The sequence below is a fragment of the Amphiura filiformis genome, chromosome 9 (assembly GCF_039555335.1).
Source record: "Amphiura filiformis chromosome 9, Afil_fr2py, whole genome shotgun sequence".
NCBI classification, from domain to species: domain Eukaryota; kingdom Metazoa; phylum Echinodermata; class Ophiuroidea; order Amphilepidida; family Amphiuridae; genus Amphiura; species Amphiura filiformis.
In genome coordinates this window covers 62,817,993-62,843,595 of record NC_092636.1, presented here as the reverse complement: position 1 = coordinate 62,843,595, position 25,603 = coordinate 62,817,993, and the positions used below count along the sequence as shown (strand labels likewise).

The 25,603-nt window shown below is 38.8% G+C and overlaps 1 protein-coding gene across 1 annotated transcript; it reads left to right on the top strand.

Moving 5' to 3' along the window:
• The first annotated feature begins 6,359 nt into the window (after positions 1–6,359).
• Positions 6,360–23,726, top strand: LOC140161301 (cytochrome P450 4F6-like). Its single transcript, XM_072184773.1, has 9 exons — positions 6,360–6,715; positions 15,910–16,057; positions 16,952–17,124; positions 19,085–19,203; positions 19,853–20,114; positions 20,387–20,583; positions 20,887–21,019; positions 22,061–22,208; positions 22,988–23,726. Exons 1-7 carry the CDS (start codon positions 6,521–6,523, stop codon positions 20,924–20,926), a joined length of 1,134 nt encoding a protein of 377 aa, XP_072040874.1. The 5' UTR covers positions 6,360–6,520; the 3' UTR covers positions 20,927–21,019; positions 22,061–22,208; positions 22,988–23,726.
• Positions 23,727–25,603: the final 1,877 nt, after the last annotated feature.

Genomic DNA, 25,603 nt, shown 5'->3' with positions numbered 1-25,603 from the left:
GTATTCATTTCTGTTTAACTTCTATAACTTATATAAAAAGGACATTTACTTTCATTAAGTTGCATTATACATGTCAATTAGAATACAGAGGAAAGGAAAATCACATTTTGCACATATTTAAACATGAAATTACAATGGAAACATAACATGGCTAGGAGGAACTTGAACCTCAGACATTCGGATAGTGGGTCCGATGCTCTAACCACTGAGCTACACAGACTGTCCCTCATAAATGAACAGTACAAACAGTAGGCATACAAATCTCCTAGATTTCGGCTGTTATAAATGCCTGGATATGCTCTAAGAAAAAAAAACAACATCACACAACACACCAGCGTACGAGATAAATTTGAATGAAACTTACCAGCCAGCCTAATATATACTGCGCCCAGAAAGTATCCTTACACTTGGAAAAAAAATCCTAATTTTAAAACTAAACCACATTTGTGTAAATTAATTTTTTAATAGACGTACTATCTAATCGTGCACATTATGACACCCCATTGAATCTAACGTGACCTCCAGAAGTAAAGTTGCAAGCATTTGATTGGATGGAAGGTCCCGTTTTAAAAGTAACAAACTGGCTTGTAGTTGTACAAGGCGAAAAGATTCCAACAAGCGCAACCGTGAGAGACAACACAGTTTCTTCAATTTATTTAACATGTTTAAAGCCGTGTTTTTATTTCATTTTTTCTTCTCTGTACTTTTCACAACTTTTTTTTCAGTTCTTTTGTTTTAGTTTTCTTTAGTTCCTGTTGTTTTTAGTTCGTTTGATCCCATCAATATCTTGTTAGTGAGGGAGAGAGAGCTCTGGGAAGGCTGTCTGCTGGAATTAATTCCTCAATCGACAATTTTTGTACTGGTAGACGTGTCTTCAATTTTTCTATCACATATCCAAAATCGACCAAAATCCACCCTGGGCAAAAATATCTACAGGCATTTGAAAATCACTATTTTACAGTAAAAATACACAAATCACGAACGTTTCCGACTGTTAAGCCGCATTTACGCAAACATGGTTAACGCGTCCACGCTTACTGTTTTGTATTTGCGTGCGCGCAACACGTGAGCGTGTTGGCGTTGCATACTGCGTAAACCAGAGCGTCGCGTCACATAACACACGACACGAAGTCGGTGTCTATTGATCGACACCTTGTGTAAGTTTTACCTGTCATACCTGAATTAAAATGTCCCCATTTGTTGAATGGATATAAAAAAATACATATTTAAGTAATACATTTAATGTATAAAATACATTGATGTCATTCACCAATTAATTGTAACACTTACGGCCTAAATAAATACAAACTTATCAGAACGGTCGACAAGAATGTATATTGTTTTCTGTGGAAAAAGTATAGGATAGACTTTGTTATGAAAAAGATATTAAAGTATAGGCCTACATGGTATAGGCCAGACTAGATCGGTATATCAGACATTACAAGAACCCTACAAGTTAGGCCCTACAACGGAAATTAATAGTTATCTAAACCTAAGTATCTCCGTGGATTGGCTTTCTCTCATTTCCCCTCTTTTTCCATGCACCTTTATTCCGTTTTTTAACCAGTTGGTTCGATAACCATTTAGTTAATTCCTATAAGTCTAAAACCATTTGGTCTAATAACCTTTTGGTCTCACAATTGGTCTAATAACCCATTTGATCTATACAAACCATTTGATCCGACAAGCATTTAGTCAGCTAACAGATTGGTCCAGGCATACTAACTGGGTGGTCTATAAGCCTATTTATATGCAATTATTTTGCTAATGCAATAGATTTATCGTGTTTTTATTTTCCTAATGTCCCGCCTAATGTAGGCCTACGCCTGACGGCATTGATTATAAATATTGCGTTGGTCCTGTATGAGCTTGTATGGACTCCTATAATATAACTGACGGCATATTAGTAATAGGACTATTATAGGCCTACGTCATTGTATACCTGCATGCACATGCTTAATATACACCTGTGATATCGCATTTGTTTGATAATTATTAGGCCTATACCATAATCCATGACTATAGGCCTAAATGATGATCTGTTGATTAAAATAATTGTTGGCAATATTATCCGATATCAGTTTAATAGGTACTTATGGTAATTAATGTTATTTTGTTCGGGAAGAAATGTAGGGAAGAGTTATTAAACGTGAACGTAGCACACCGACACCGCCTGGCTAATAATTATTTGGTGCAGAAGGGACACTAAAATGAATACACGGGATCGATACACGTGAATTGCTATGCACGATTTTGATATCAGACGAAAATCTTCTGATACCGGGTTAGAAAATGATGAATATCTCCCGTCATGATTTTTTCTCAAGAAACCAGATTTGGTCTCATAAACTTGGAAATACGTGTTGAACAGATATGATAGTCGCTAGAATGCGCTTTGAAAATTGGCCGTGCGCTTTGAACTCAAAATTTGACCATTTTATATTGCGTTGGTCCTGTTATGGACTACAGCGTGCAGCGTGTAGTACAGCTGCACTCACTGTAGGCAGTATAAAAGTCGATGACCATTGACCTCAATGGGGTATACAAGCTTAATCACGCACAACCAAGATCGATTACCCGGCTATTGTGAGTAGCCTTAGTTATGTCCCTCGACTAATTATTAGTTTAAAAGAGCTTTAAAGGTTTGAACCAAATGGCTAATCGTGACTGTGGATTTAACCTACCATGGCGATTCCTGCCATGAAGATATAGGGTCGAAGACACTGTGCGTAGCCTATTGGGTCATTATATTGATTTGATTGAAATGTTATCGCTCCATGAAATTGAGTCACGTCACTGACAATGATGGCGGATTATCATTAAAACAACCTTGCTCAAATATTATTTTATTTCTAAACGAAAGTTGACGGAACTTAGTTTAACCTATAGCTTTAATACATTTATTTGTAGATTTGTATAGGATTGAAGTAAAACACGTTTAGATTTTTATGATTGATAAATCCAGTTTCTACTCTATTAGACTTTCACCATCTTGACACCGTGCTTCACGAGGGAAAAGGTCAATCGGGACACAGGCTACCGTACTACACTCTACCCTGGACCCTATGCCTGGACATAAGAACATTAAAGATCGGCTTGTTCACTCCTATCTCAATCCTACCGACAGCTCAGCGTGTGGCACTGTTCCATGTCATCGCCGTCGTTGCAATACCTGTAACCACATATCTGATACTAATTGTGTCAGTAGCACTTCAGGCACCTACCACATCAGAAGCGAGTTTTCTTGTACTTCTACACATGTGATTTATGCACTTGGGTGTCGACGACATCCGCATATTCTGTACATCGGTGAAACTGAACGGCGTTTGGCGGATAGGTTCACCGAACATAGACGAGACGTCCTCATACGTGACACCGCCAAACCCGTCCCTCAACATTTTAGAGGGGATAGTCATGCCATCACGGACCTTACAGTTACCGCTCTCACCCAAGTGCATAATACTCACAAACGGAAAGTCGAGGAACAACGCATCATATTTAATCTTGGCACACTTCAACCCAATGGGATGAACATTCAATTTAATGTCTTCAACCTCAATATTTAACTTTTCACATTACTTTCATCTTTTGCATTTCCTTTCTTTTCTTTTCTTCTTTTCTTTTCTTCTTTTCTTCTTTTTTCTTGTCTTGTCTTCTCTTTCTCCTTTTCTTTTCTCCTTTCTCCTTTCTTCTCTTCTCTTCTCTTCTCTTCTCTTCTCTTCTCTTCTCTTCTCTTCTCTTCTCTTCTCTTCTCTTCTCTTCTCTTCTCTTCTCTTCTCTTCTCTTCTCTTCTCTTCTCTTCTCTTCTCTTCATTTCTTTTCTTTTTTCTTTTCTTGTCTTTTCTTTTCTCTTTTCTTTTCTTTTCAGGTTGCTTTTCTTTACTCTATTTTTTCTTTTCTCTTCTCTTCTTTTCTCTTTACTTTACTTTTCTTTCTTTATTTCCTTCATTTTTCTTTGCAGTAATTTTGATTTTGACCTTTTGCGTGTCTTCCCCCTTTGCGTCGCGATAGACCTCGCGCATTTCAATCTATGTTTTCACGCACGACTCCTCGCGCGTTTGTGCTCTCCTCTTCCTTTGTTTTCCGGCACGCAAAAGGTCATCACTTGACAAAGGTCTATGACCGAAAATTCGTGTTTAATTTTGCTACGCAAATAAATCTATACAAATGTGGTTTGACACCAAATATTTCTGCTCTTGGACTCTTTTACTTAGGTATAGGCCTACGATCCACTTAAAAGAACCAAATATCATGGAAGGTTCTGTGATCACATATAGGCCTAGCCAAATTAGATGGGCCCTACCCCGGCCCCGGGGGCCTACCTCTCAGAACAAATAACTAGGCCCTAAGCCCTTGTATTTTTCCAGACATATCATTTTGTATACGCTAGATTATTCATAAGAAATATAAAAAAAAGCAGCTCTTCCTCTTTTTTGTTTTTAAAAACCCGGACTATAGAGCCGAGGACGAGAGACATGTTCTTTCCCTAATAATAGACCTAGTGGGGTATCGTAGCGTAGGTGCATAACATAATTATTATTAGACTAATACTAAATACGACACCTTCGAAACAGCGTGCCTTCGAAATATCTTGTAAGCTAAAAATATGCTGAAGATTGGTAAAACAAACGTAAACAGTCCGCCGTCAATAAATGGCAAAATATATTATGCATTCAATGCTGCGAGCCGCGTGTCAGCGGAAGGATAATTAGGCCTACAATAAAATGTGATTCAGCGCGGAAAACGGTGTATGCGCAGTATACGCAATTTGACGCTCATGTATCAGCGCGTAATGCCGTCGCGATAGCCGATGCGACCACGCTTCGCAAAAGTATTTTTTATTTACCTCTTCGGAATTAAACTTGCTCAAAGTTAAAATAAGTGCAATTTTCAAAGGCTTGTACATTTTTTTGCCCAAAGTAGTTTTTAGTCGATTTTTGTTATACAATATTACAATATATTCTACACCCATTGGTACAAAAATCGTCGACTGAGGAATTAATTCTACCTAAACTGCTTTCACTCCCTGACTATGTGTGGCCACCGTTAATTGTCAATAATGGCTGTACACTGTCGTCGCACTCGCATGCTCCGCCTCAGGCGCACAGCGTCATCATCATATATTTTCGTGTCAAAAATTGCCGTGAAAGTACTGCGAATCCACCAGTGGCGTAACTAGTGGGGTGACCGGGGGGCAAGCTGCCCCCCGACACAAAAAAAACTGGGAAGAAGTGCAAAAAAAAAAATTGGGAAGGGAAAAGGGGAAGGAGAGAAAAGAGGAAGAAAAAGGGAAGGAGAAGAGAAAAAGGGAAAAAAGAGGAAGAAGAGAAAGGGAAAGAAAAAAAGGGGGGAAAAGGGAAGGGAGAAGAGAAAAGGAAGGAGAAGAGAAAAGGAAGAAAGAGGGAATTTGAAATTTGTACTCTGATATGCCAAAACCAGGAGCTTCAGGCCCCTTGACCCCCGCCGGGGCTTTGCCTCTGCACCCCACCAGGGCCCTAAGGCGGACCCCTGGACCCCACCCGTTTAACGCTTCGCGGCAAGCCGCGAAGCGACTTTTGGTCAAGAATTGGGAAATTTTTCAATCTTGCCCCCCGGAAGGTCAGGTCTGGTTACGCCCCTGGAATCCACTTCTTCAACAGCTACGCAGTGACGATTTTGTTCGAGAATGCCGAGCGACTTAGGCAAAGCACATCACCCACTCAGCAAATGAGATAGTGTCAGTGCCTTGTTAGCACTTGCTGGACCATAGTAGCTGAAGGCGCCATTAAACTCAAAGAAAGAAAGCACTTGCTGTCTTAACTGCAGTCCGGGACTGCAGTGTTGGCAGTTGATTTTTCTTAATGTATTGTCCATATAGACGCCCAGTTATCATGCTTATCGTTGGATTTTTTTGTATAAAACACGCAGTTAACAACAATTGAGCGCTAATAATACACATAAATGTTTTTATTTGAAATAAAATTCCAAAATATGGTACGTTTTCTGCCTTTGCTTGTCCCGTGGTAGGCCTATGTTGAAGTTGCGATTATATCTTCAAATAAGTTTCAAATGAATTCCAACAAGACAAGTGGACGAGTGGTCTAAGGCGCTGGGTTGATAGTGTGTCCAAAGCAGTCCGCCGCCGTGAGTTCGAACCCCGCCCCGCCTCCGCCAAACTTTAATGAAGTAAAATTAAAATTAAAATTTTACTTTAAAAAAATTTCATATTGGGGAAATGTGACTGGCAGAATGTATGTATGGCGTGGAGTGGTGTGGGTCGAGGCGATTGCATTGAAAAACCAAATAAATTATTCATAACAGTTACGTAATCAATCGATAGTGCGGACACTTTTCATTTGCAAGCCACCAAAATTCGTGATCTTTAGCGTTGGAAAAGAAACCACGTGAGTGCTCTCTCAAGAATAGGTTCTCTGTGATAGCATGTGCGGTGACTTACAATTTTCCAACAGGTTAGCCGGGCAGGTTAGTTTATAGAGAGCGATGTGCGACCTACTACTGATCTAGGAAAGAGCATGTGAATATGGCAGTTGACTTCCATAACGTGTCAAGCACGATAGGCTTCATTATTTTAATTACTTCTTTAGGTCTGTGTGTAAACTTTAGTTTGACGGTGTTTGCTCTGTTCAAGAAAAGATGGAAGTTTCTCAAAATAACCGAGTCAGTAGAGGAAGGAGGATTGAAACATCCGCATCTACTTTTCGGTAACCTACGTGAGGTAAGCTTATGTATATGTATAGGGCGAGTGCATGTGGTGCATGGTGTGAAGTGGGAACCACAGACGAAAATACAGCCAATATTTACTTATGACCGGGTATTCAAATACTTCCAATTCAAGAAACTGTTTGCCAGACGCGGTGCTAAACACGACTGTAGAATGTGCTAACAAGTTACATAAGTGATTTTATAATTAACGGTCAAACACTGACGAACTTTATAATAGTGATGAAATTTGTAGTCTGCGTTCATGTACCACTCTAGAAAACTATCTATTTTTTAAAGGCCGATAATGGATGAGACACTTAAGCAGGGAATCTCCGAAAAGTTTGTTCGATAAATTAATTTATTTCTCAAAAAGTAAAAATCGCAGTTTAAGAAATAACGGTTACCACGATCATTAGGTCTGACAATTCAACATATCGAGGGTTGAGAGCCAGAAAGCCTCAACTCAAAATCACCTGCTCCCATAAAATGAGCATTAAGTCGCCAAGGCAGTCCATTAATCATGACAAAATTCAATAGAAAACAAAAGACATTGTTGAGGAAATGTTGATTTTTGAAGATCAAAGTAAGGAGCTAACTTTATGCTTACTGTGAGAGCTGGTCATAGTGAGTTACGGCTTTCTGGTTCTGAACCATCGATTTGTTGTGGTGTCCCAAGTTCATAGTCATTAAGGCTCACGCCCTTTTTTAAAGATCGCCTGGAAATTCATATTTAGGTTTCAGCGATTGCTGGAAAATAGGTTATATGCCCGGGGGGTGCACTTCAATATGAAACGGATATAGGTGTAGGGCTGGCATTTCACAGTAAGGGGCACTTCGGTGAGAAAATGTAAAAATATGCTGTCATTGGGCGAGAGCATGATTTTTGGGAGCAAAATGTAAAAAATGGGGTCATTGGGTGAGAACATGGAACCTTCGGGTGATAGCCGAAACAGCGCCACAGAAACCTTGAACATTCTAGTTCTAAATGGCTTCAAAGTCTTTGTTTAAAAAAATAAGTAACAAAATCAGTGATAAATGAAAGGGTCCTTGGGTGACAAATCAAATTGAGAAATTTCGGGTGACAGAACATGTGTTCGTAAACATGATATATGCATCGGGTCTTTGGGTGACAGCGACGCTGAAAAAGGAGGTCTTAACAGTCCCGACACACGCGTCTCCTCCAAAATGGAAGTGGCCCCGGCCCGGGTGATATGTTTCAAAAAGAGTTTCTTGGATTTTACTGTCCGTGATTTTAATGTATATGCTCTTTTATCTGACAATCACGATATTGATCGCCTTTACACAGCTCAAAAAGTTTGCCATGATTAAGTTCTTGGTTACATAGCTTTAGTCCATTGACTGAGGTCAGTGACCATTGTTGAGGAGTTAAGATAAATAAATGCCAGAATCTATGGTGGGATATCCAACTTCAGTTGTGTCAACATCTAGTCAGTTCTCCCATTCTATTTCCAGTAATGTTTAAGTTCTATTTAAGTTCTAACGATTGTTTGATGAATTTGCACAGATAGATATAATTTTTGCACAGGTAGACATTTGCTAAACATAGGAAAGCTTATACACTCAGCTTCATTCCGATCAGACATGTCTAAAAGTGGGTTTTCTTTATTCTAAAGCTTTGTTGCGCATTCATGAGATGCTAATAATTTCTATTGTGTTAATTTCTGTTGTGACGAACACGCATCTATTCAATACTCTCTCACTTCACTGGGCATGGTGTATAGAAATGATCAACGCACTGAAAGGTCTATTGTTCTATTATGTCCGATCAGGAGGGTGAAAGTGCATAGGAACAATGCCGGAAACTACGTCACGCTATTGTTCGACCAAGGCTACATCAATTTTAACGCATGCGCGTTCGTCAATACAGCTTTAGTCTCCTCCACCTTCGCAACACGGTACGTGGTGTGTCTGGAATCACACTGACGGCGGAGGAGAATACTAGCTGGTCAGACAGTATCAAGCATATTATACCTGAACAATCACCGTCATTTGATCGATTTACTACAGAATATATTGTAGGCCCTATATTCAAAATATAATTTTAATATTGTAAACCTGTTAACTTATATATTTGTGTACTAAAGTATAAGGACACGTGAATAAAACCATGTCGAAGACAAAATGGCCGCTAATCCGCCTAATGTCTAGACCTAGGATACATCTTCCGGTTTGGTTATGTAACCTAGGGACGCACCATTAGATACCAAGGGGGGGGGGGCTGGGTAGTTTTTTGAAAAAAAAAATTTTGTCCTGCCATCTGAGCAAAAAAAAAAAATTTCCTCCACCTCTGACTAAAAAAAAAAAAATTTGCTCCACCTCGGACCAGAAAAAAAAAGATTTGATGTCAAGGGTGAAAAAAAATTTGTCACAGTTAGTGAAGAAAAATTAACCTCATATAGCTTTTATATTATAAAATTTTTCACGCTTCGCGCGACTTTCCTCCTTTTTTCATCAAGAATATTTATTGTAGGTTCGAACTGGTACATATTTTTAGCGTGTTTGTTTGTGAAAAGTTATTATGTGAACCGGGTCTGTGAGTGAAAACGCTTGATTCACTCATCTTCACAGATTTTCACCAAATTCCACCCCTATGTCAAAATTATTAAAAAAATCTGGGCCACATGACTGATTGAGAGCATAGGCGTAGATCCCGGGGGATAAATCCCCCAATATTTGCTATGGGGTGGTCCATACAATCATCCCCAATGTTGATGCCTGTATGTGGGCTTCTGACGAAATTAACCTAAAAACCCCAATTTTTGCGCGCTTCGCGCGCATTTATTCCGCATTTGTACCATATTTCACCAGTTTAGCTTCAATATGCCAAAATTTTTCGCGCCAAAAGAGGTTCATTATAGTTAATGAACATTTTTACACATAAAAATAATGATGTTTTTTGTGGCACTCGAAAATTTAGGTGCTACAAAACGTAAAAATGATTAAAAATATGGACAAAATTTTACAACTCAACAAACAAATTGTTGAAAATTATAAAACTTTACGATTGCAAAAAAAAAAAATTGTCTCTCCGAGGTGTTGAAAATTTTTTTTGCTTCTTTCCAGGGGCTAAAAAAAACCACATTGCTTCACCGAGGTGCAAAAAAAAAAATTGTCACGACCCCAACTACCCAGCCCCCCCCTTGATATCTAATGGTGCGTCCCTTATCCCTTTGTATCCCTGGTCCGATTTGAGCGCTGACATATTGGAAAATGTTGCCAATCAATATTCATGAGAGTGTACATTCAACGTCCAATTTTCGAAATTGGGTGACTTGTGCTTGGTAGGTGTGAAGTACATCTGACTGGGCGTTTTAATTACGTAACGCATAATAGCATTAACATCATCGAATGGCTGCCTGTAGTGCTGTTAGTGTTAGGCCTATGTGGGGGGGGGGGGGGCTGTGTCTAGTTTCTATAATAATTATTATTATGCCTACATTTATTTATCATCCCTTTCTTTTCCTTTCTCTGTACTTATTCTTTCCTTGCTAAAGTATCACCCCTCTCCTTGTCTCCCTTCCCTTCTCCATATCCCCTCTTACTTTTTGTCCCCTCTCATTCCTATCACACTGCGTCATCATCCCTATATCTTCATGTCAAAAATTGCCGTGATAGTACCATGAATCCTCTCATTTTTCAAAAGCTACGCGTGGCGATTTTGTTCGAGATAGGCCGAGCGATTCAGGCTAAGCATACCATTTACATGATATGAGATACCATAGCCCTTCCATAGAGCCTGCCGCTTAGTTTCTATTCTACGATTTGCGCATGATCAGTGCCACATATGGTGTTACTATTAGAAAATTCGATTTGTTTTCAGGTAAAATGCAGGTTTTGTTTCCAGTACACTCACTCGAAAAGCAATACACTAATTAGCGGGGCCTTGCTGTTTGCTGTGGATATCTTTAACTGCATTTTATAAGTAAAGATTTTGAAATCCAAAGTAAAAATTGTGATATTTTCAACTGTTTGAGAAATGAATTATACAAAGGAACCCGTGTAAGATCCAGCTGCTGTATCTATAATACAATGTACATTTATCGACTTTCTTTATCTGCGTCAATGATAGAATATCGATTCAATCGAATTGAATACATGTCTCCATTTTGAGTTTGTACTACACCTCTGAGCGACAAAGCGATCGATTTCTAGCCAATCAGATACGGTAGGCCTCCTTTTCTTGCGTTCGGTGAAATACCAATCGCCCGTCGCGTCGCTCACCAACGGAGTATTACGTTTATATTTGTAACACTGGCTGTTGACACTGTGTATCATTTTCCTTATCTTTCTATTATTTTATTTACTTCTATTTTTTTTCTCTTCATTTCTTCCTCTTTCTCTCTTACTCCAGTCCCCTCTCTCATTCTCCATATCCCCTCCTCCACCTCTTCCTCCCTCCCTCATCCCATCCCAAGACCTCTCACAGAAGAGCTGCCCACCTTTCGGTACGCCACTGGGTATGCCAATCTCCTTAAAATAAAATTAAATGTCAATTTGTGAAACAACTTTTATATAGGCCTACACCAGTACTTAATATGTTACATGTATACGTAGCTGGACTTGGCAGCCTTAATTCTGATGTGCAATCGATTTAAATGAAGCACCTAAAGTCAGTGGCTGATAACGAACTGTACACCCACGGCTATTAAATGTGTGCCTTTTGGGTTTATACGGCTACTCAATTACACCCTTGTGATGTATGGGAACAAAGGGTACCTCTCGGTCGTGTAGGCGCTTTCACGTGACTTTCGTTTGATCACTTATTGACAGTAGCCTGCCTATTATAGCGTTAATACGCTGTCAGGACAGTTACCGATTTAATGGCGGAAGCCCTTTGTCCCGAACAAAAGGTACCTCTCGATGAATAGCGTTTCGGAAACTCAAATAGGAACAAAGGAACAATATGCATTACGTAATCTAGTTCCTCTCCTTTCTATCTAACCTCCTTGGAAATGATAGCCATCGAGGTCGCGCCACTGAAGTCATGAAAAGATACGTGTTTGTATTGTTCTCAGTAAAAACCTAGGTTTTCCACCTAGCTCTAGCTGAAATACAGCAAGATAATGTGAAATCACTGAACCGTCTTTGAAATCAGAGACGTCAGTGAATTACGAGTGCCCCCGAACTGATATGTTACGTATAATACTGGTAGAAAAATATTCTCGATTTTACGTCATCAAACATTCGTTAGAACTTTAAACATTTTCAATGTTTAAAGTTCTAACGAATGTTTGATGACGTAAAATACTGGAAATGGGAATAGATTATACGTAGATATGTTACATCAAAATTATTTTACGTCGAATAAAAAGTCTGTATAGGTCATAGTGTAGACTGCGCCGGAACTCGGTCTTCAATGATAGTCAGTAATTTATCTTTTGGTCGTTACATGACTATCATTTGAAGACTGAGTTCTTATGATACATCTTCCGAGGAGCAGTTTCAGACAATAGCTCGGGATTATTGGGGCAGAGGTTATCTTTTGAATTCTTTCATGACCACTGAAGCATAGTCACGCCTGTCAAGGACACTCGGCGTGAATTGAAAGACCATGTCACTCGCCACAAAAGAATGTCAAAGGTCATACGACACCAATTTGGTGTCTTTCCGCGCCTCGAAATACAAATATGATGCTTAAGGTCTATGACTGCACTTAGTGCTGGACAGTGTGTATTTTGTTTACTTCCTGAAAAAGTCACACTACCATGACTACTGATATCTCAAACACTTTATAGTTTGACAATTGCAGAAACGTGCTGTATGAATTCTGAAATTTACTTTGAATATCTATTCTAAAACTGCATAAATTATTCTGTTCATAATGTAGCATTCTCACCATAGATAGTGAAGTAGTTAATTCATTCACTATCTATTTTGTACTGCTTAGATTGAACTCCATTCATGTTCAATTTGTACCTAAGCTGTGTCAATGGAGCTTATAACCACCACCCTGCATACGGGCCTGATTGAATGTTTTTGTTTGTTCTATGGATTGAATATTTTGTCTCATGAAGTCCGTCTTTGAACAAGTTCTTTATTCAAGTGTATAATCCCTTATAATCGTTAGGTCCGAGAAGTATGAAAGTTCTATGTTGTGGAGAATTATGGTATGCAACTAACCATGGAAATAATTCTCATATTTCCATGAACTAACAAATATTCGCAGTAACATGATTATGGTACAATACCATTAAATACTAGACAAGAATCCAGAATCAAAAGTCATTTGATATCAACGGTTGAGTTATTTGAGTACACATTCTCTAAACACAAGATAAAAAGACAGATTTGCATTGCAGACCTTTGGTTCAGACCACGCACACAGAATATTCTGTTACTGCCCGACACAAGCGTTGCAAATGCAGGCGTGACAATAGCGACAATTAGAAAAATCCCATATAGTGCTAACCAATACTGAGTGTTACTTTTGATCGAGTATCGAGTTTTGAGTTTCGAGTTACAATTTTCGAGTTTCGAGTTCGAGTTTCGAGTTTCAAGTTCGAGTTTCGAGTTTCAAAACTCGAACCGAAACTCGAACTCGAAACTCGAAACTCGAACTCAAAACTCGAAAATTGTAACTCGAACTCGAAACTTGAAACTCGAAACTCGAAACTCGAACTCGAAACTCGAACTTGGAAACTCGAACTCGAAACTCGAAAATTGTAACTCGAACTCGAAACTTGAAACTCGAAACTCGAACTCGAAACTCGAACTTGGAAACTCGAACTCGAAACTCGAAAATTGTAACTCGAAACTCGATAAAAAGTAACACTCCTCTTGTATCTATAGGGTCATTGATATTTATATAATATTGAATGGCTTATTTTCGTGATACAAGAATATATTGCCCTCGATAGAAAAATATTGCACGAGTCGAAGACGAGTGCAATATTTTTCTATCGAGGGCAATATATTCTTGTATCATTACTAAACAGTTACCCGTATTTGGCGGTTCTCGGCTGTCGCGATTACCTGGCTGATGGTGACTGTACTCACCAACTTTTATGCCCATAGGACAGTTTTACCAATTTGACCTCAGATGACCCTTGTGACCTTGAAATGACCTTCCAAAATTTGGCTCTAAATGTTGACTGTACCCACCACGTTTCATGCCCATACGACAGTTTTTAGTAATTTGACCTTGGATGACTCCAAAATGACCGTCCAAAAATTTGACTCTAAAAGTTGACTGTACCCATCAAGTTTCATGCCCATACGACAGTTTTTACTAATTTGACCTCAGATGACCCCTGGATGACCCCAGAATGGTCGTCCAAAAATTTGACTCTAAAAGTTGATTGTACCCACCAAGTTTCATGCCCATACGACAGTTTTTACTAATTTGACCTCAGATGACCCCTGGGTGACCTTGACCCACTAACCAATACAAACTTGTTCCATCTTAGGTCAAGATGCACCTACCCACCAAGTTGCATGCCCATATGACAGTTTTTACTAATTTGACCCTTCGATGACCTCTGGTGACCTTGACCCACTAACCAATACAAACTTGTTCTGTCCCGGGTCAAGACGCACCCACCCGTCAAGTTTGAGGAACGTGCGACCCCCAGTCCCTGAGAAAAACAGTTTTTACTAATTTGACCCCTGGATGACCTTGGGTGACCTTGACCAACTAACCAATACAAACTTGTTCTGTGTGGGGTCAAGCTGCACCCACCCACCAAGTTTGAGGAACGTGCGACCCCTAGTCTCCGAGAAAATAGGCGGACAGACACACAGACAGATAGACAGATAGATAGACAGATAGACAGACGATGCGTATTATTATATAGATTATTATTTATATCAGGCTGCTTTTGCTATGCGGTAAAATGAAAATTTAAGCTTACCTAGCCACCGGGTTTAACCAATGTGTATTGTAATGTAAGCTTACCTTTTGACCTTCTTGTTTTCGTCTCTTTACTCTCCAAAGACATTTTCGGAATAATTATATATAGGTTTATTTGTAGATGTGGATTATATTTCCTCAGGTTATCCTCATCCAGAATTGCCGCGAATTAAGTTTGTGATTTTACTTGTTTATACAGTACGAAATCTCCTGTGAGCTGTTACGATGTCTGTAGTGTATTGTTGTGCTGTTGTATCATGACGCGTGTTGGTGCCGTCACCATGGTAACTCGCGACTCGTACGCGATACGCGTACAATATTCAAGAAATATTGTATTGCATCCGGGTATTTTGCAAATATTGTACAATATACAGTTTTATTGTATCGCTCAAAAGCCTGATATAAATAATGATGATCAATATCACATACACCATGTACACGATCAATTTGATTGATCAATATTGGGGACCCTGGATGCAGGATTGGAAAGTGATATTGAAAAATAATATTTCTCTTCAATATTATTGAAGAGATCCAATCTAGTTTGATTTTATTGACCATGTTGACGGTTGGACAATAAAATCACTATTATTGATGTTCGTGTGTACAGTGTACAATGGCATATTTAGTATCCACTCTTGTATCTAGGGTCTTTGATATTGATCAATCAAATTGATCGTGTATAGACGAATCCAAGGAGCCAAGTCATGGTCAGGATTTGGTCGGACATCTTTGGGTAGCCGCTAGCACCAGCCTGGTGTTTTGAGCGTCCAATTGTGCAAATAAAAACCGCCTAACACCTAGAGAAGATGCAAGGACGAGGAGGGTTAATAGAATAATAGCTAATATATATTTGAGATAATTCCGCAGGTAATCCCGTCGCATCTATTCATACATAGTCCTTTTGTTCGCAAGTATATATTAATGCATAGATACCGCGTGTAGTTAATCCGATTATTATGTCACTTCAACAGCGAATAGACCATGCTGTGTGTTTTGTCGAAGGGAACTGTATTGTGTTATTCTTTTGTCTACCTGTGTTTTCGCGGAAGGTGTAAAACGGGTGATGGAATGCAGTTAAATATTTCCGCCCGCAAGGCCGAATCATTTCACATTTTGAGTGCATTGTAGCCGACGGCTACCCAACTAAAGGCTGCTAGTCAGGTGTAGGAATGCGTGTATTTGGATTCGTCTATAGGCCGCATAACACAATTAATGTTTCAATTGTGGCTTAACGTTTGGTCGGTACACCTCTGTAAACTATACAAGTAAACATACGGGATTGATATATATTTCTGTTTCGTTAGTAATAATTATGAAACATTTATTTGTTTCAGCTTCCTCCGACAGAGGAATTACGCACTATGGACTTCATACACCGCAATCGCAGTTGTGAAAACATAACACGAATGTGGTTTGGCCCGTTCGAGTGCGTAATAATCATGATTAGCCCAGAGTATGTTAGATTAGCTCTGGCAAACGCAGGTATGTAGATCACAGTATAACTTGAAATTATTACTAAATCTTCCTCCAATTTATATAGACTAAGTAGATTGCTGCAGCCACCAGCATGTGCAATGTCCATGATAACCAGTTTTTCCATTTTCTATCAACCGAAGAAGACATTTCATTGTATCATCGTGTTTATCACAGTATTCTGGTCTTGTGACCCATACCCCCGGACCTTCTTATATAATTTGAACATTTTTGCTTTGGCATAATGACGCAAATTCATCTTGAATTATTGTTACTGTTAATTCATTGTAGGTACACTGCAAAAAATATTTTACTCAACACTGAATAAAAAAGGTCACAGCTCAACAGTTGAGTAAAAAATACTCAACATTGGGCTCATAGGTCACAACTCAACAAATGAGTAAAACATTTTGAACGAAATCATATAAATTCTGTGTATGAACTACTTTTTCAAAGATTTTCATGCAAGCTGGAATGACAGAGATGGGCCTGTAGTTGCTGGTGTCCATTGGTAGTCGTAACCTCGAGCCGTTCTCTGTTCATGTATATCCTGAGTGTTTGACAATGGCTGGGTCAAGAGAAAGAAGAGAATATGCCATATTGAGTCTTGCCATAATGTATACGATTTCTGTCCAATTTTAATTATGTGATTCTTTACTCAAAATGCTGAAATAATATTAGTAATAACTGTCAAGAAAGGTTTCTGTCCATTTAAAGCCGAAATAACAAGGTAAAGTGAAAGAAACCTTAAGCATAACTGGCTATTGAACGTTGAGTTCAATGTCCAAATACCAAGCCAAGAAATCCAATTTCATATCAGTAAGATCGTACAATATGGCGTCCAAAGCTCAGCTACATTATGAATCCTTATTAACTATGTTAACCAACACTTTCCTTTTGTAGACACCAAAGAGACAAGTTTTCATCATTACCTGCAGTCGTGGCTTGGTGATGGACTCTTATTCTCAGGAGGAGCCAAATGGAAGCGACATCGTCGTCTTTTGACTGCAGGTTTTCATTTTGAGATTCTCAGGCCATATACCGACTTATTTGTAGAATCAACTCGAGTTTTTCTGGTAAAGATATAATAAATATGATGTAAAGTAATGCTTCCCTGGTAACATTGGCGCATATCCAGGGGATGCGGAGGATGCTATCTAGCTGAGACGAAAACACCCGAATTTCGTCTCAGCTATCCCAGATGTTGATGCAAAAACAGCCTGTTTTCGGCTATGAGGAGTCACACCGCCCCTCTCCCACTGAGATCTCTCAGTCCCGAGTACATGTACACTAAAGGGTTAATCTCTCAAAGTCAGCCATGGAACAAGTTGCAAACGAACGGTTTGACAGTTTTGTTAGCTGCAGTTTAATACCATAATTGTGTGTAAAACCAAAATCGGAATGGTCGAGAAATTCAACATGTTCAAGATTGAATAAAATTTTATGTCATTTGATTATAAAAAGGCGAAGGACACAGACGGTACCTGCTTCCAGTAATAACCTGGCCGTAAAATTTTATCCTTGCTCTATTAAATTTGGAATTCTTCTGCTGAGAAATTCTTCTTTATTTAAAACTGAATATATTTTTGTAAAGTTTGGTGGCTCTGAAAAGAACCATAAATGCGTTTTGAAAACCTTTTCTGTCTCTTTCTATAGAAACTTGATGGTTTTGAAAAGAGCCGTTTAGTATTGGTTAAAAATTATATTTTGACCTGTGGGATCAATAAGATTAAATTTATTTTTAGCCCGGATGAGCTTAAAAAACATCAAGACCGCAAGCCCGGCAGGGCTGAGGCGGGAGACTTCCATAGTGAGGACTTGCAACTAATGGCGTTCCAATATATATATATATATTAATAGCCCCGCAGGGCATGACAGCAATTATTAATATTATATATTAGAGATGGGACAGCAGTTTTTTTCAAATTTGTCCAGGGTGTGTTTCTTTAAAATAGGAGTCACTACCGCTTCGCTTTATTTTTACTGAACCCTACTACTGAAGGACTGATGTAAGGTTAGGAAGCACAATGTAAACAACAATGAGTGAATGTTCTTAGTCATCCAGTAGTTTCAAACAGAGTTTTGGATTTAATCTAATACTGGAACTTACTTTTTGCAACTATTGCGACGTTGCGTCTGGAACCACCAGACTTCATCAGGCAACTGACCCGTTGGACTGGTCACGTGATAGACGGCTAGGTATCGACCCGATGGCCCGGTCCCATGCATGAGATAAATTGAAGCGGAGTTCCCCTTTCTTGTTCAGTGACGGTTGCTCAATGCGTTCCCAAATGGCTTCTTTTATGCCTCTCCTATGCCATTGTTCCTCCTTATCAAGAATAACGACTTCCTCGTTCTTAATTGAGTGTCCAGTGTCCTTTAAGTGAAGGTAAACAGCAGAGTTTTGGTCAACATAGGAGACCAAGTACCAACGAAGCCCAGTTGCCTGATGAAGTCTGGTGGTTCCAGACGCAACGTCGCAATAGTTGCAAAAAGTAAGTTCCAGTATTAGATTTAATTCCAAAACTCTGTTTGTAAACAACAATATTGACATGGGATCCAGAATACACGATTTGTTTGCGATTGACATAGAAGTATTACTCGCTTGACATCGTTCAATACCATGGTCGTTTTGATCAGAAACAGATATTTCATTACCGTGAAGAACGTTGCAAAAAATCGCTGTAACAGAACTACAAACTTACATATAAGTTTGATGTCATAACGCGGCTGACAAAATTCCACACACGGACATATCAATTGTATCACAAGTTAATTGTGCTTAAAGGGGTGACCACCAAAGTAGTATGGAATATTTCTTTTTTTGGATGTGTTTGTATCATGTATAGGTCATTGCAGCTATTGGACAGATGTCATACGGCATGTACGGGGGAGGGGCCATTATGCTGCTACCTCAAGCATCGTGTCAAATAGACCAGTCCCTTTCCTGTGTTTATAAACGGTCATCTCATTTACACTTGTTTTTTTATTTGATATTATCAGGTCATTATTCAGTTTTATCTGTTTTTGACACAGGACAAATTGGACCAAACTAAAGGAGAATACATCGATGTTTTTAATTTTGTCAGTTTACTGGCATTGGATAGTTTGCTCAAATGCTCATGCAGCTACGAGAGTAATTGTCAAATTAACGAGTAAGTTATTTATTATAGTTTTATAAGACGAGTTGTCCGAAGTATAAGATTGACCCTACTAACATGATTAAGACAAATTTGAGTCATCTTTTGTGTTTTATACTTCCCGATATATTTCGAAAGCCTTCGTGTTTAAAACCAATCGTCACGACTTGTCGAGAGTTGTGCGCATTTACCATGTTTACGATAACGTACTATGACGTAGTCTATAAATAAGTATTATGGTACATCCCAGCAAACACAAAATTCACAAAAGGTTAGAAAAGGTTGCCAGAAAACGTTTAAATGCCGGGTTATATAAAGGGCATATAAGAGTATAAAATGTCTTCATAAACATTCAAAAACATTTTGTTGATAACCTACTGCAAATATTCTAACATAATGTTATTTAAGTGTTTACAAAATATTTGGCAAAAAAACGTTTGCAAAAATATTTTACAATAACATCATTGAAAACATATTTAAAATATTGTAGTCTTTTTTCATACAAAACGTTTAAAACGTTTTCTTAACCTTTATATAACCCGACATTTAATGTTATCAAAACGTTTTTATCTGAACCAAAACCATGACTTTGCGGGCGTTTTGACGCCCCGACAGACGCAGCGGCCGATTTTCATACTGTGTATCTTTATGACTTTTATTCCAGGGATAATTCTTATATCAAATCCGTCTATACCTTGATAGAGCTTTTTAGTGATCGGTTACGATTTATACCGTATTACATTGATTTCGTATTCCGACACTCCCCGATGGGCCGAAAATACAACTCTCACTGTAAGATCGTACACAATCACGCTGATGCTGCAATTCGAGAACGTAGGGCGCAGTTGCAAAGAATGGAGAAAGGCGGATCAGTTGACAGAAAGGGAAAATATGTGGATTTTCTGGACTTGTTACTGAAAGCAACGGTAATACAATTGTCTACGATTTAAATTACTTTCATGAAGAAAAGCTCACCTGTTTCCTTCATGTAGATATACAGCGTAGGCCTAAATGCTTAGCATTGTCATATGAACCTAAATATATCCTTAATCTAATTCTGAACTTTAATGCTATTCATAACTTAAAAACAAAAGTACTTCAATTAAATAACAGCGATGGTGTGTATTATTAAAGAATAAAACGTGTACTATGTACCCAGGTGATTAACCCAGAGTATATGAATAATATCTGTTATCAGGATGAAGACGGCCATGGACTGACAGACTTGGAGATCAGACAGGAAGTTGATAACTTCATGTTTGCAGGACATGACACAACAACTAGTGCTATCTCCTGGTGTCTGTATGACTTAGGAAGACACCCAGATTATCAGCAACAATGTCGGCAGGAAATTGACGATCTGCTGAAGGATAGAGGCACGGACCATCTTAACTGGTACGTGGTGTTCGTCAAATTATTATGAATATTGGTGTCAACACTTCTCGAATGTTATTTCGTTTGTTCACTCATAGTGAATTAATATATTTTAAAATTTATGTGGAATGCATATTTGGTAGCTATAACGTGGTCCTCAAAAGTACAATTTTGAAATACTTCCCCTTGATGAAAAGTTACTAAGAGACAGTTCTACAATTACATGGAAAGGCAGGCGGACCTATGGCCAAATTTTGACTCAAAATGTGCTACATATTTGCTATTAAATATTACTGGATTATGAATTCTTGACACATTTTGCAGGGATGATTTGAAAAACTGCCATTTACAACAATGTGCATAAAGGAAAGTCTTCGTATACACCCACCTGTACCTAGTTATGCAAGAACTCTTATCAAAGATGTGACGTTACCTGATGGGCTGGTACTTCCACAAGGTAAGTGACGAGTATAGTAGCCTAAGGGAGTGTTCATAAATACTTTGTTGGGGTGCGTTGGAAAAGTTGGAACCTCGGACATCAAAACTTTTTAGTCCCCCTAAAAGGGTGAATTTTTTATCCCCTTTTATGGTCTACAATTTTGACCCCCCCCTTCATGCAGGCCCGGCGTTATAAGTGGTGCGGCACTCGCAACATATGATTCAATTCGAGCGCAGCGAGTGGAGCGTAAAACGGCGTGGGGTCCAGGGGTCCGCATAAGGGCCTCTCCAAAAGTTTCTGGATGCGCTTAGAGGCCATTTCCTATTGTTTTTAAAACAAAATTGGGTATGTTCTAGACTTTAGTTAAGACCAAAATAAGGTCCTGGTTGCGCGAGAATGGCAAAAAATCCACTCTATAATTATTGTACCCCCGATTTGCAATGGTAAAGAACGCAATATACCGTGATCCAATTAAAGCGCAGCGTGTAACGGCGTGGGGTTAAGGGGCTGCTTTAGGGCCCCTGGAAAATTGTGTTTCTGGATGTTCTTAGAGGCCATTTCCTATTGGTTTTAAACAAAATATTCTAGGTGTATTATAAATGGTCATGGAAAACATTTTTAAAACGTTTTATATGCAAATATACTACAAGAACATTTTTAATATTACAATGTAGTGTTCCTTTTTTTATTGCTTCTAAATAGCAGAAATAATACTTTTTTGTTTGCTTTGCTCAAAACTGGTGCGGCGATCTGACCTGTCGCATAGGTTGCGCCGGCCCTGTCATGTCCTAAAAAAGAAACCAAAAATACGGTTATTAACTCATTAGCTAAAAATTACCGTTTGGACTTATTACTCATTGGAGTCATAGTGTTATATCCAAATTGTAAAATGCGCAAATTTTGATGATTTGAAGCTTGAAAGTACACAATAATTGAAATACTTAACATTCATGCGCGCGGAACTCGCAAAAAATTGGGAATGTGCATGCCTCGTCGGATGGACTTCCTCAGTTTTAACTTTAGTAACACCTAATATAATATTATGACCTTTGCTTTTAGGTACCACGGTAGCGGTTGCTCCGCACATTACACATGTTCATCCGACGTATTGGAGGTACCCCGTTGTCTTCGATCCAAGTCGATTTACCTTAGAGAACAGTCGGGACAGGCACTCGCATGCCTTTTTCCCGTTTTCTGCTGGTCCAAGGTATGTTTACGAAAATTGAGGGTCTTTATCAACTTTATTAGGGTCTTTATTTTAACCGACTGAGTCCCGATATATAAAAAAATTACAGACACCGCATCCCTGGCCAGGACAAACCTCTTATGCACATTAATTTTTCTGTCAAATTTATGGTATTTTCATTTTGCAGGGAACAAATACTACTAATATAAACACTATCTTTAAACAGTCAGATAGTGTTTATTCCCTCTGCAAAATAATGTTTTATCATAGTTCCCTATTTGCGAAATAGGTAACAGTGGAAATGCACATGGGTTTTTCCTGCCCATGGATGCAGTGTCTGCCGTGTGGTAGCACTCTTTTAGTACATTTCTGTGATGAAGAGATAGCAAAATAGGCCTAACACAAAATATGAAAATAATTAAGTGAAATACAAAAACAAATTTAAAAGTTTTCCTTTTTGAAATTAGAAAAAATAATGGTTCGGCAGTTTCAGAATCGGGTTACGGCATTTTTTCCACATCTAAGCAATATTTTACATCCATGAAATGATTAAATACATACAAAACTGCAAAGCACTATCAAGCAAAACCATTAATTTCTTTGTGCAACAGTTTATCTAATCATATATTTTACCTGTTACATTTTCGTACAAAATATAGTTTGCAGAGCGAGCGGTGCTCTGTAAATATTAACGGTATTGAAACACATTGAAAATCTTATAAAATAGACTAGAAACACAGATGGACTAGAATTGACTTTATTTCTATTTTCCCCTTAACATTTTACCTTATTCAATCCAGAAATTGCATTGGTCAGCATTTTGCCATGAATGAGGTCAAGATTGCCGTTGCACTGACACTGCGTCGATTTCAGATCTCACCAGATCCAGATAGACCTCCCATCATGTTGCATCGTATTGTTCTACGCACATTAAAGGGATTGTATCTACGGTTCACGCCACGAGTACCATAGTATAATACGCCATGAATGAGATCAACATGATCAAGGGGATCAAGATTGTTATTGCACTGACACTGCGTCGATTTCAGGCCAGATCCAGATTATACCACCCATTCTGCTGCATCGTATACGCTGGCGAAGTTACGTAATAATCGGATTAACTACCATAGCAATAGGTGAAAACAATTTTTAAATATACCGCGCTGGACTAATACGTTCACGCGGTACCTCTGCATTGAACCATATCATGCTGATCACTTGCACCTGTAAGATTAGTATCTTTGAAAAGACCAGTATTGTATTCAATCTCTGATTACAGACATACACAGGTGACGTGATAAGTGTAACCCGCTTGTAGTGCAGCGCGATATGTGCAAAATTGTTTTCACCTATTGCCATGGTAATTAATCCGATTAATTACGTAACTTCGCCAGCGTATTGTTTTACGCATATTAAAGGGATTATACCTACGGTTCACTCCACGAGGGAATAAGATATGCCATGAATGAGATCAAGATTGCCGCTGCATTGACTCTGTGTCGTTTTCAGGTCTCACCAGATCCAGATAGAACTCCCATCCTATTGTTTTACGCACATTAAAGGGATTGTACAATAGGATATAATAATTCATTCGTTCATATTTTTTTATTCATTAGCAAGAATATTTACAAAATTAATTAATGATACAACATTGAAGAATATTGCAGATCAAGATATGAACAGTAGTAAAGCATTTCAATTGCAAAATATAAAAATATAATAGATTTAATAAAAAGGTAAAGGAGACGATCTTGTATTCATCTCTTTTCATTGGCGATTGGGCCGGACTCCTCCACGTAATGTTACTATATGGGGATCGCTACACCTCCTCCAAAGCGAGTATGTTGACTTCCCAGCATTTAAGAATACCGGTACCCATTTATACATCTGGGTGGAAAGGAGTAATCAAGATAAAGTGCCTTACTGAAGGCCACAACACGATGGATGGCGTCGCCGGGACTCGAACCCGCAACCTTCCGATTATGAGTCGGAACCCGTTTCGCTCGGCCACCATGCTCCCAATAGATAAAGAAAAGTACAATATATCTAATAGAAAAGTACAGACAATATTGAAATCGATCAATCAAAAGGTTCTTATTTCTGATCCAATAAATTGCACTTACTGTGTACGTTTCGATAACCACTCTGTTATCTTTATCAACACTGAATGAAGACTGCTACTGTGAACTGGTCATCCAATCACCTATTGATTTCTTGGTGATTGACTTGTTGACTGTGTTGCCAGTTGATTTTTTTCCTGTTGGATGTTTTGATGGATTTTTCACAGGATGTAGCAGTTCATCAAAAATGTGAGAAAGCTGATATTGACCTTCATCTCTGTTCATGGTGGCGCCCCTTCTCTTCCTGATCTCTATAGCCTCCTTGACCCAACGTTTATATCTGTCTTGCTCCGTGCGTATGACCTCTGCCTCCCCCCAATCGATGACATGGTTCCTCTCTGCAACATGATCTGTGATGGCCGATTTATGGATAGTTGTAAGCGATTCTTTCCTGCTTGCTCTGGTGACTGTTTTTATCTATGCTTATCTATGCCCGTGCAACGGGGCATAGATATTGTATTTGTTGTGTTTAGTCTTCGACTTCTCCTTCTCCTCCTTCTTCTTCTCACGCTTCCTTTGCACTCCTCTAGCTCAAGAACCAAAGTAGCCTCGGGGCCCATACTTGGTACAATGATGGCCCATGACCCCTAGAAATTTCCTATGGTACCCTCGACCCCAGAGGTCAAAAGTCATGGGCTACAGGGGGCAATATGTGTAAAATTTCAAACAGCTCTAGCTCAAGAATTACAGCACCCACAGGATTCATACTTAGTACAATGATGACCTATGACCCTTAGATACTCCTGTGGTAGCCTCGACCCCAGAGGTCAAAGGTCAAGAGCTACAGGGAGCAATATGTGTAAAATTTAGCTAAGTAGCATAAAAAAACTCAAATCTTGTCCAAAGTGTATCGTGATTGGTACCAAAGATGTGGCAAATTTCATGAGCAACAACCTATAGGCGATTTATTTTTTCATTGGACGCTTCTGTTTTGAGTTATATGCAAATTAGCTAATTAGCATAAAAATGCTCAAATATTGTCCGAAGTGTATCGTCATTGGTACCAAAATGTGGCAAATTTCATGAGCAACAACCCATAGGTGATTTATTTTTTCATTGGATGCTTCTGTTTTGAGTTATATGCAAATTAGCTAATTAAAGGCTTGGTAGGGTATTAGAGAGAGTGTGAGCCAGTCTGGTGTTATGAGCATTACATGTAAATCAAATGAAAGCTTAAAACAAGGGCTTTCACATGGTGCTCACCACGTTTTCGTTTGTGAATAGCGGAAGGGGGGTTAGGTGTGGTCACGGGCATAGATATTCGTGTTTTCTCAAACACAACTGTGGTTTCTAGTT